The sequence below is a fragment of the Acomys minous genome, assembly GCF_964271855.1.
Source record: "Acomys minous genome assembly, chromosome: 10".
Lineage (NCBI taxonomy): Eukaryota > Metazoa > Chordata > Mammalia > Rodentia > Muridae > Acomys > Acomys minous.
In genome coordinates, this window is record NC_140491.1 from 40,298,249 (window position 1) to 40,310,898 (window position 12,650).

Below are 12,650 nucleotides of genomic sequence, written 5' to 3' on the forward strand. Positions count from 1 at the left end.
CAATGAGAATCACCTTTCTAAAGCATCGACCAGGTCCTAGACTTTTTTTTTTTAGTGAATGCCTGTTTCTTAGACTACCATCCACACTGGTCACTATGGTTCAATGTACTGTATCCTCTCACTACTCTCTACCTAAGCCAGACTAAGGATTAGAATCTCATATCAATTAAGAAGTTTACAGTGAGGGGGTGTTGGGATTAACTCTTTGTCCTGCTGCAAGATTTTTGCACGAAAAGCACGTTGCATTGATAACACTGTTTTAATAAGTAAACGTTTCACTATACAAACTGGGCAAATAGGGAGGAGGGAGAATTTCCAAAGATGTTGGTTTGGGCTTAAAGGCAGAAGGATGGTGATGGGCAGAAGAGATGGTTTGGGCTTGGCAGGCCAGGAGATAGGGAGCTGGAACACGGATTAAGTCCTATACTGAGCGAGAACATAGGGCCAGGGGTGAAAGTGCATAAATTGGATTCTCCGAAGGGAGTGGCAGAATTCAGACAATTAGAAGTCAAAGGAGGTAGTAGAATGGAAATCCACACCAGCCAAGGAAACTCTGAAGGCTCCAGTCTTCTGCACAGAGGGTAGACAGGGGTCACAGGCGGCCTGCGTCTCCTCCCAGCTTTCCAAGCGAGGCTCTGGCACGGCTCCCAAGGCTGCGTGGATACAGGGCTGGAGGTCAGTTTCCTTCTTATAAAGGTCAAAGCTTTGGTTCAGAGGCCCAGGCTTGGGAACAAAGGAAACAGCCACTCCATTTTTTATCCAGGGTTTAAAGGCTGATGAGGGCTTAGGCTCTGGTTTTTGTCTTCTGTTTTTCACCTCTGGGGCTTCAAACCACAGCGGCCCATCAAATCGCCTAGTCCCCTTCTTGCACTTGCTGAGAGCCCTCAGCACTGTCTCCTTGGCACAGGGGTCTGGAAGCTCCATAGAATGCTCTACAGGGCGTGCTGCTCCCTGCCGGAGAGTGGTCAGGGGGCTGTCTCTGCCCTCACGATGGACAATCGTTCCCGTCACCGGTCTGCTGGTACAGTTAGGGTTCCGTACACTCCAAAGCCCTCGTTTCATATATGTGTCCCGGGCGCTGGAGAGATCCAGGCCCAGGGTGGCCTCTGTGGGAGGTCTGATGGAGGAGCACCTCCTGGTCCCCACTACCCTTTGGGGCATGTGGATATTCCGCTGGGCAGGAGGAGCCTTGGGGCCAGGGCCTTGCTGAACCCAGGCAGGCAAAGGCTTAGACTTCAGGTGCCTGGGGGCAGGAGCAGGTATCGATCTCTGGGGAGAGCTTAGAGAGCTGCCCATGCTCAGTGCTTCCAGAAACCGTGGACCTTCCAATGGCAGAACCGTTGGTTGGCCTTGGGCACGAGGCTGCGAGAGGATTCTGGGAATCGACACACATGCTGCACCTTCAAGACACTGGGTGCCCAGTTCCCACAGGCCTCTCCTCAATGAGATATCTGTATGTTACTTATGCCTTCTTATAAAATGTAAACTTCTTACACATTTATATATACATGTATACTGTGATCATCAATCCAGAAACACATTCTTACCTATTTGTTCCAAAGCACTGAGCCTCTTTGGAATTTTGCTATGAACTTCAATAGGAATAGAATTCTTGCGGAGCAGTCTTGTGTGGTTCTTTTTGTTTAGTGTTGATGATTTTAACACCTGTCCCTGATGTGGCATGCTCCTCATTTCCCTTTACACCAGAAGTCACTCCATTGCGAGGGTAATTGCAGTTTTTGATCACATACATCAAGTGTACCGTGTCCGTTAGGAACAATCCTGATTTAGGCGCTCAATGTACAGTGTTGTGTAGGGACAAATGAGAGTTGGTGAATCATAGTTACTCTTGTTCTTTCTTTTGAACAGACCACCAATTATTCTCAGGTATGCACCATATGACACCAGATCGTTAAACTCACTCTGATTTTACTTTTGCCACATAGAGAGAGAAGGTGTAGTGACTTTTAGAATTCACGGGAGTTACATGTGGGCTATTTACAGAAGAATGTTTTCTTTCATTATTGAAAAAAAAAGCATTATTTATTTGAATGCTCTTAAGAAAATGTAAATAACTAGTTTTCATTTCAGTAAGTGCAGTGCATTTTTATTCTTCTAGAATAGTAGTTATTTATTTATGTATTTATTTTTACCATTTATCTTCTATGGAAATTGTGGTGGTAGACCAGATTTTTTTTTAGAACTGATGTTCATTTTATGTAGACTCCTGAAAGGTTAACTTTCTAGGATTCAGATACAGTATTCTATTTTCCTCCCTGCTACCCTTTCTTTGTGTCTTGCACTATTTTGTACTAGTAATGTGCATTTCATAGTTTGAAGACTGAATGCCCCCCTATAAACCCCCCTTTAATCATTCATATGTGGAAAGTAAGTTCCTCAGTCTCGCAATAATAGCAAAAGATCTTTCATTCCCCAGGAGTGTGCTCTCAGAGGAATTCAGGGAGTTCTCTTGGGACCCTGGGTTAGTTCTCTCAAGAATTTTATTAGAGCCGGGCGTGGTGGCGCATGCCTTTAATCCCAGCACTCGGGAGGCAGAGGCGGGCGGATCACTGTGAGTTCGAGGCCAGCCTGGTCGACAAAGTGAGTCCAGGACAGCCAAGGCTACAGAGAGACCCTGTCTTGAAAAACCAAAAAAAAAAAAAAAAAAAAAAAAAAAAAAAGAATTTTATTAGAAAGAAGTACATGATTGCCAAGAATAGTAGCCCATGCCTTTAATCCTAGTACTTAGGGAGGCAGAGGCAGGTGAATGGATCTCTGTTAGTTAGAGGCGAGCCTGGTTTACAAATCAAGAAGACCCAAGGATATGTGGAGAAACCCTGTCTGAAAAACAAGAGGAAAAAGCAAAAGCAAGGATACTATCTCTTTATGCCTTTGGTTTCCTTTGCAAGCATGACCTACTCTTCTCATCTATGACCTTTCTAAGCACTGTCACAGTACCCACATGCAGCATTCAACCAAATCCATCTAATGCCAGTGACTTTGATGCCTGTGAACCTCAAGAACTGCAAGCAAAATAAACCTTTCTATTTTATACAGTAGCTTACCCTAGTTGTCATAAAAATAAATAATGTCCGTTGTGTGCACAAAGTAACAAATATTTTCAAGTTCTAAACAACTAAAGTATTTGATGGGTAGTAAGTGATTATAATATTCAAATTTGAAAGACTGTCATAGGCTGTGAGCAATGTCCTAGTCTCCATCAGTTTTCCTAGCTGTATGTGAATAGAGCTCTCCTGAATGGGCCACAACGCTAAGGGACAGAAAACAGAGGCAGGCCGAAGAAACAAATCTAAGAGCAAGAGGAGTTCTTCCAGGATTGGAGAGAGGCATGTGGTGGGCACTAAATAGAATTGGATAAGGAGGTCCAAGTTGTCAGGAGTTCAGAGAGAAGCCCGCAGTACTGCCAGATGAAATTCTTCCTTCTCACTGACTAGCTCATTTTCATTTCCCCGAGGGCCCTTGAGTAATGATCTACAAAATACAACTTTGAACACAGAAATTAGTTCTAAATTATAACATTCTTGTCAATCATGCAGTTCTTAGTAATGATGCCAAGGACTTAGAGCCTTGGGAGTCATCCCAGGAAGTGTTATCATTGTTGTGGGTGGGTATTGCCTTTGGGAACACTTTTCTTTATATGTCTGCTTTCTTCCTGAGTTTACACTTTTCTATAGGAAGCTGCAGTAAAGACAATAAAAACTGTGTTAATTTGCCTGTCCCAGTTACCATCAATTGACTTGATCTGGTTGTTTGTTTGTAAACCAATAAAGGATTTTCTTCATTGCTAATTGAAGTCAGAGGGACTACCTCCCAGTGTGGAGCACAACCCATTGGGCTGTATAAGAAAGGCAGCTAAGTATGAGCTAGCAAGTGCGACAGCAGGCAGTGTCCCTTCATGTTGTTTTGCTTCAGATTCCTGAGTGAGCTCCTGAACTCACTTCTCTCAGTGAAGAAGTAGAAATCTATCCCTCCCCCAAGTTGCCTTTAAAAAGAAAGTTTAATCAAAGAACAGAAAACAAACTAGAACATTTTCTAAATCTTAAAAGTCATATTGAACATACAGCATAAATAGAATGCTTACACACAACCTGCAAAAGATCAAGCCAGATAAAACTCCTGCATGGGTAGGGCAGAAAGTCATAGTTAGCTACAAAGCTATGACAGTTAATATGACAGTTAATGGCTTCTAGAAAAGGAGGAGTCAGTTTTCTTCAAAGTATTTCTTGAGTTGCCACTCAGGCTCTACTAAAAGACTATACTTATGCACATACAGGCAGCAGTAAATGAACTCAGAGGGTTTTAAATAAAGATACAATGAAACTGAGATGGAAAATTGTAGGTGGAAGATAGAATAATTGACGTAGGAGGAAAAGAGATATTTGTTCAGAACATGTTATATGCACATATGAAAATCTCAAAAAATAGAAATGCATGGGCAAATGGGTGGAACTAGAAATGATCATACTGAGTGAGTTAATCCAGACCCAGAAAGACTCACATGGTATATACTCACTTATAATTGGACACTAACCCAAAAGGGATGTCCCATGAAAGTCTTCACTTACCAGAAGATTGGGATAGAAGTGAGGACATCCTATTGGGACTCTAGGTGAGAGAAGTATGGGAGAATGGGGAAATAAAAGGATCCAGAGGGTGCTAGAAACCTACAAGAAGAACATTATGATGGGCGGATATGGACCCAGGGGGGTTTGCTCAAACTACTGCACCAACCAAAGGTGATACATGCAGTAAATATTGAACCCCTATTCAAATCTAGCCAATGGACAGAACATTCTCCACAGTTGTGTGGCGAGCAGGGACTGACTCTGACATGAACTCTGGTGTCCCATATTTGACAACTTCCTCCTGGTGAGGAGGCCTGGTGGCACTCAGAGAAAGGATAAGCAGGTTACCAGGATGAGACTTAATAGGCTGTGACCATAAACTGGGAGAGGAAGTCCCCTACTTTCACAGACCTAAGGAGAGAATATGGTGAAAGAAGGAGGGAGGGAGGAACTGGAGGAAACAAGTGAGGGGATAACAATTGAGAGGTAAACTGAATAAATCTATTAAATAAAAAAAAAGAACTTTTTGGAAAACAAAATATACTATAGATATATCACTTACCACATTTTCCCCACACAGAAACAAATTCTTTACATACTTTTCTATTTCTTGTTTACTTTACTCTTTCCTTTAAGCAAGGCTTCCTGTGTGCTTTTTACTCTGTGCTGGCTTTTTTTTTTCATCTTGTAAGCCTTTGTGCTTCTTCATTTTGTCATAGTGAGTCTTTGTTCAAGAACATATTGTCAAATTATGCTTATGCTTTTCATCAATTCTCTTAAATTCTCCACAGTATTAATTTTCTTGAGAATAACACAAGTTTTTTTAGGGGCTAGGGAGATGTAAAAATACAAGTTTTGTTCTACATTTCTCTGTTATTAGATATTTAGACTGATTCCATAATCTAGCTATTTTTTTTATAGGGCTACAATAACAATTGATGTACAAAAATGTCTGCAATGGGCTGAATTGAATTTCCTTGGGTAAATTCCCAAGGGTGGCCATATCCAAGTCTTGGAACTTATGATCTCTCAGTCATGGACTTTCAAGCAAAGTTACAGTACCATCCATGAAATTCCTCCCTGCAGGGCAGGTCACAAATCTAATCAGAAACCAATTGGTTAATCTTGACTGGATTTATAGTTAACTGGCTCTGAAATCAACTTAAAAGAAAGTTGCTGGGCACTCCTATGAAGGATTTTCTTAATCAGATTATTTGAAGTTGGGAGACCCACAGACAGTGTGGATGGCGTGCCCAACAGCAGTCTAGACAAGAAATGAAAGCCTAATGCGCTCTTTTTGCCTATTTGCCTTCACTCTTGTTGGCAAGTTTTTATTTATTGCTGCCGCTGCTGCATTCCCTCATTGATATGAGAACCATATTCTTTGTGTCTCCAACATAGACTGGAGACCAGGAGATCTGGAGGGCTTCTCAAGTGTTGGGCGTCACCATTAGATTAGAACGGCTGAGATATCCAGCACTCTGAAACTAGGTACCAGATTCTCAACTTCTCCAGCAGGAATCAGCCACTGTTCCTAGGTAACCTAGGAAAAGCCACTGAAATTACCCTCTTTTTACCATGCAGTCATTCTACGGGTCAGTGGGGAGAGATCGCAGTCGTTTACTGTGATTTTCATTCACATCATAAGCCATGCCAACATAACAAATATTATGTGGAATACATGTCAAATATGGGGACTGTCTAGCCAGCATCATACTAAAAAATCTCTGAGGTAGATTCATATGTCCACTATGAAAGAGAAGATGATAAATGTGTTCACTCCCTCAACTTCTATGCAATATCGTGCTTGAAATATTAGCTATAAGAATATAACAAGAAGAAAAATGATATCAACAGGGAAATTTTTCAATTTTTTCCTTCTCTCTCTCTCTCTCTCTCTCTCTCTCTCTCTCTCTCTCTCTCTCTCTCTAATACGGAATGATGGTTTACAGAGGATACCCTATAGACATCATTAAAGATTGTTTTTTTTTCTGAGACAGAGCTTCTTTGTGTAGCCTTGGCTGTCCTGGACTTGCTTTGTGCACTAGACTGGCCTCGAACTCACAGGTATACACATGCCTCTGTGTCCTAAGTGCTGGGATTAAATGCGTGGGCAATCATACTTAAAAATCATTAAAGATTGTTAAAACTGATGAGCATGTACAATAAAGTAAGAGAATATGAAATGATCACACAAAAATCAAGAGCTTCCCTCTACGTCAGAGACAAACCTCCTGAAAAGGAAATTGAAGGAACAATCCCCAAAACAGCACATTTCTCTCTCTCTCTCTCTCTCTCTCTCTCTCTCTCTCTCTCTCTCTCTCTCTCTCTCTCTCACACACACACACACACACACACACACACACACACACACACACAAACTAACCAGGGAATAAACCTAACTAGTTAAATAGAAGATTTCTATGATGAAAAATTTAAGACACAGAAGAAAGCAGGAAATAAAGATACTAAAAGATAAAATTTCCATGTTCATGTCTGGAAAGAATTAATCTGGTTAGAATGTCCATCCTTATCAAAGTAATCTGTAGTCCAATATTGTGATTTGCATAGATTTTGTTTGACCATAACCTTTATAGAAATGTATGTGAAAAAATATGTTCACATGTATATTTTTATGAGCCTTACATCTGTTTTGTAAAATACTGAGAGCTTTAAATTATCTCATGTACCTCTGATGTACAATCTCATTCTCCAGTTAAGCAAAGAATTTGAATGAATCACCTTTGTTTCTTTAATTATTTTTGTTTCTTTCTTTGAAAATTGTGTCTTGCTGTGTAGTTCTGGCTAGCTTCAAATTAACTATGTAAACTAGGATAGCCTTGTATTCTTTATCCTTCTGTGTCACTCACCTAAGTGCTAGAATAACAGGTGTGAGCAACCTCATCTGGCTCCCACAAGTTAAATTTATTTCATTTTCAAAGTGTTAGAGAGCGTAGACAGAGTTGAACATTATCAATGTACAAGGTATAATAAGAAATTCTGTAATTCTAGCAATTAAAAAGTTATAGAGAGACTAATAGTCTTGAATGACCATGATCTGATTTATTGGAAAAGAGGAACCTAGATAAAGTGCAATCACACATACACACAATCAATAACTCAGTTTCTGCTGGCTGTTAAGATATTGAGTTGTTTGCAATGTACAGGGCAGTATCCACAGTCTCAGACCTAGTTGCACATTAGAATGTACTGAAAAATTCCAAATCCTTCCTTTTTTGACATAATTGTTTGTAGAAATTTCAGGAAATTGTTTACAATCTATTTGAAAGTCTGTCCAGTGAATTTGGTTATCAGGCTTTCAGAGAAGCCCTGAGTTAGTTGGTCCACTGTGGTCTTTAACATCCCATTGTTGGCCAGCATTGATGAGCTGACGTGTGTGAGTGCAAAGCTTCATCCTTCCATCCTGTCCCCAGGTCTGAAGCTATATTAGACAATTATGTCCCTTCATAAGAAGACCTCACCTTTGATCAAGGTAACATTACTCTGTTCTCCTGATATAAAATGTGATTAACAGCCAATAAGATGATTCGGCCAATAAAGAAAGCCACTTGCTGTCAAGCAGATGAGGTCAGTTTAGTCCCTTGGACTCACAACTGCTGCAGTTACTGTCTGGCTTTCACATGCACCATATAGCACACTTCTTCCTTACATAAATGAATAAATATAAACAAAATTGATGTGATGAAAAAAACATGATGATCTGAATATTGTGTTAATTGGTGATGAGACAAACACTGACTCTATACATAGTGCATGTCCCTTCATAAACAAGTGCTGACAGAACATTTTCTATAATCTGCATTTCAAATTTTACCCAACATTTATGAATTTAGCTTTTTGGAAGAAATTTCTTTTTAGGCATCTATATTTAATATCTTGCAGAAAAAAATCTCAGCATTAAATTTCTTTTGTGTGTGTGTTTTTTTTCAATGTTGAGAAAATGATCTAACCATAGGCCTCATGTTGAACTTATTATGCTCACAATCCCCTGCCTCTGGTCCACAGTGCTGAAATGACAGGTGTCTGCCATCATTCCCTGCCTTTGTCTTTCTTATTTTAGCTTCTACCCATTTCAGCAAGGCATCAGAAACCTTATAAGAAAAAAAAGAAAGAAATATGTTCTTGTTGAAATACAGTTAAATTAAAATTTGAGAGTAAAACTTTCAGTTCATAAAACAAATGAAGATGTGATGTTTTATGCAGCGCCATTTCTTCCCTAAGATTAAATTGTTAAGGGCAAAGATTAAGTCTCTTGTGCTGTGCTGAATAGTCTCTTCCCTTCTCTAAATGCTCAACACATGCTCAAAGTGTTCATTCATGCTAAGTTAGCATTTTAATCAACCCACAGATAATAAGTAAAGACTTAATGTACGCTGTACCCCAGGACTCCTGAAATGCAAGGACTGGAAAGAATAGCAAACTTACCTGCAGCAAGTTGGGTTCTTGTAACTCTCCTAGATTCATAATTCAAACTCTCTCACCGCCTGTTAAAATTCTTCAGAGAGAAAACAGTAATTACACAGACATAATGAATGGGTGATTTCCCAAGAAGCTTTTTGGTGCATTGGATGTCACAGTAGGAAACATATTTCTGTAGCTTTTCAAAAAGATGAACTCCACAGGTACTGCATTGAGTACATGCTCTCTGTAAGCCAGGCCTTCTACTACAGTCATCGCAAACAGTCTTCAGTCAAAAGGAAATTAGAAAGCTATTCTAACACATATTAAAATTATGCAAATCAAAAAAATCATCATAAAACATGAGTAATTTTTGATGTTGTGGGAACCAATGGATGTTATGTTGATGAACTATTCAACACGTAGCAAACCTTTATAAGAAAGCCAGCATGATTTTGGTCTTGGCCACATCTACTTGAGAACAGCAGGTTTATATCTACTGAAAATCTGGTCAAAATTGGTTATTGAAATCATAGCAGTAACTAAAGACAGGTCATGACTGCAAGACACACAGTAAACTAAACACTGTCAAAGTCAAGGGCTCTCAGTTCTACTTGAACATATATCAGGTGCTTGCTTTACTGAAATCCATGCTGAACAGTAGCACAGGTCAGAGTGGATTTTCTGCTGGCGACAGTACATGCAGCAGGCTTAGCATAATTTTATGAAAGATGATAGGTTGAGCTTTCTAGATGAAGCAAATTTTCCAAAAGATTTCTAATTAACACACAAACTTTTGTGGTTATCTTTTTATGTAAAGTCATGGTTGTACTCACAACCATAGCAGGTTTATTTGTAACCAATTATTTGGGACATGTTTGTTAGTGAACGTCTTACAATTTTAACAAAAGCATTAAATGTTTGTCTATATAAGTAATATGAATTTTTTTTACAAATAAAATTTGGAAGATACGTTGTCTGAGTTTCAGATTCCTAATTTATACCTCAAGTGATGAAATAATTCCCATAGCCTAGCATGTTTAGCATTATAAAAACACTATTTTTGTATCTAAATTATTGGAAAATATATGAGATTTTCTGAAATATGATAATTTTTAAAACAAAGTTCTATAATATGATTACAATCAATGAATTTTACAAGATAGACAATCTATCAAAGGTTATGAATTATACATTTTAAGCATTAATATATTGATTTATCAGTTTTTAAACAAAACACTGAATTTTAGTCTGTCCTATAAATATTGCATCACTGACCATATTAGTCAACACTTCAAACTTGATCTTTGAGAAATTCTGCAAAATAAATGAGCAACACTGAAAGCCTTAGGAAATATAGCTCTAATTTCCAGACAATTTTTTAAAGATTAATGCTGTAAAATATAGATGAATAAATCTTTTTTTATTGTGTCAGTAAAGATATAAATGCAAATGTTATCAGGTAAGAACTTCAGACCACTCAAGGAAATGCCTGTCAATCTACATCCCATGTGGGCAGAGCTATGCTGACAATTCACACCTGCGAAAAGTTTCTATCATCTCAAAGACAAAAGATCTTTTGGCAATATTGTATTTGATTAAAATTAAATCTAGATATTTTATCTGAACCCAGCATTGCAAAACAGAGTAAGATACACAATTACCGAACATCCTCAACTAGATGTAATGTTGTGAGCTCAAAGGAGCTAGGTGGTTCTTTTAGTAGACAATGAAGGTGGACACTTGCAAATAAAGAGAGGGAAAGCATCACAGCAGAATACAGGAAAATGTCACACAGTTCACTTTCTGTTTAGTCTTTATGTTCTCTTCTAAAATTTGTTCTTGCAAGTTGTTATCTAGCACATCTAATAAACATTTAATTATTATAAATAGGAATTTATTTATTGTTTCTAATCAGAAACAAAGAAAATCTTTTGACATGAAATATAATATCTTCCTTATGGGTAACACTAACGATACTAGTAACATTTCAGTTTCTGAAGATGTATGGGTGACTCTTTCCTTTGAACTTTGTGGTCACTAGTTTTCTCCACACATCTACTCATCTTTCCAACATTAGGCACTAATTCTGGGATGAACTGTTGTTAAATCATCTTCACAGTGTCATGAGAAGCAGTATATTCTCAATAAGCTTTAAATTATGAATTCATGGGAACATTTGCTATGGCAACAGCATATTGTAGTATAAGACAGTAGCTAAAAAGTGTCCTAGGGCCCTTTCAAACAAATCTCATATGAACTCAGAAAGACTGAAGCAGCAAGCATAGGATTTTCCTAAGTCTGTACCAGATCCTCTGTATATATACTTCAGCTTTCAGTTTAGTACTGTTATGGAACTCCTGAATGTGTGAACAAGTGAGTTAATCTCTGATTATTGTGATTGTTCTTGAGGCTCTTTTATTTTTCTGCTCGGCTGTTTGTCCAACTTTAATATTATGTCTTTTTATTTTATTTTGTCTTACTATATTATATTTTGTTTTATTTTTGAAAATTTATTTTAGAAAAGGAGTGGATATGGATTTGAAAGGAGTTAGGGAGGAACTGGAGAAAGTAGAGAGAGGGCAAACTGTATTCAGATCATACTATATAGGGAAATAACCTATGTTTAATAAAAGAAAATTTTTCTTGAGTGTTCTTTCTAGGGTTGTCCTCAAAGATTTGGTTTCATGGTTAAACTTCCACAAAAAAAAACTAAGTCAGAGTGTTTCCCATATTTAATCCTTGCCACTATCTGAAAGAGTAGATCTGATAAAAATCAGACATATGGAAAAGTTGGAGGAAAGATTAAGATTGCATAAAGATATGCTTGTTTCATAATTCTTCTTAAATAATTTGTGAAATCACTTATATTTTTTAACATCTGTCATTAATTTTGATCTTGAATGTTCACTTGCATTTTTAGAAAAATATTTTTAAATTATTTTTAATTTGTTCATTTTAGGTCTTGATTGTAGCCCTCTCCCTCGTTGCCTCACAAACCCACCCTCCCTTCTTCATGTCCTCTCCCTCCCTCCCCCAGTCTTCAGAAAGGAGAGCTCTCCTTCCCTTATATCTGACCTCAGAGTACCAAGTCTCATCTGAACTGCCTGTATCCTCTTTCTCTGTGGCTTGGCAAGGCTGCCCAACCAGGGGGAAGTGATCAACATGTGGGTCCCAGAGTCCATATCAGAAGCAGTCCCTACTCAAAAAATTATGGGACCCACAAGGATACTATGATGCCTATTTAACTACATCTGGGCAAAGGATCTAGGTCCACAGTATGCATGGTCCTTGGTTGACACATCTGTCTCTGGAGCAATCCCCTCCTCTGCCTGCATTTGCTGGCTCCACTGGTCTCCCTGTAGAACACCTGACACCCCCCGCCATGTCCCTCGATTCCTCAACTCTTCCATCAGACACCCTGTGCTCCATCCCAGAGATTGGCTGAGGGTCTCAGCATCTGCTTAGATCTCCTAATGGGTGGAGTCTTTCAGAGGACTTCTATAATAGACTCCCATCCTGTTCCTCCTCTTCAACTGCTTTCAATGTCTATTCTATTTGCCCTTCTGAATGAGAATTAAGTATCCTCCCTTGTTATTTAGTTTCCTTAGGTCTATGTATTGTACTGTGGTTATCCTGTATTAT

The 12,650-nt window shown here is 38.7% G+C and overlaps 1 protein-coding gene across 1 annotated transcript; it reads right to left on the minus strand.

Moving 5' to 3' along the window:
* Nucleotides 1-209: 209 nt before the first annotated feature.
* On the minus strand, nt 210-1,296 carry POM121L12 (POM121 transmembrane nucleoporin like 12; the record flags this gene model as incomplete). The annotated part of the gene is made up of 1 exon (XM_084797749.1): nt 210-1,296. One exon carries the CDS (start codon nt 1,294-1,296, stop codon nt 502-504), a length of 795 nt encoding a protein of 264 aa, XP_084653875.1. The 3' UTR covers nt 210-501.
* Between the last annotated feature and the right edge of the window lie 11,354 nt (nt 1,297-12,650).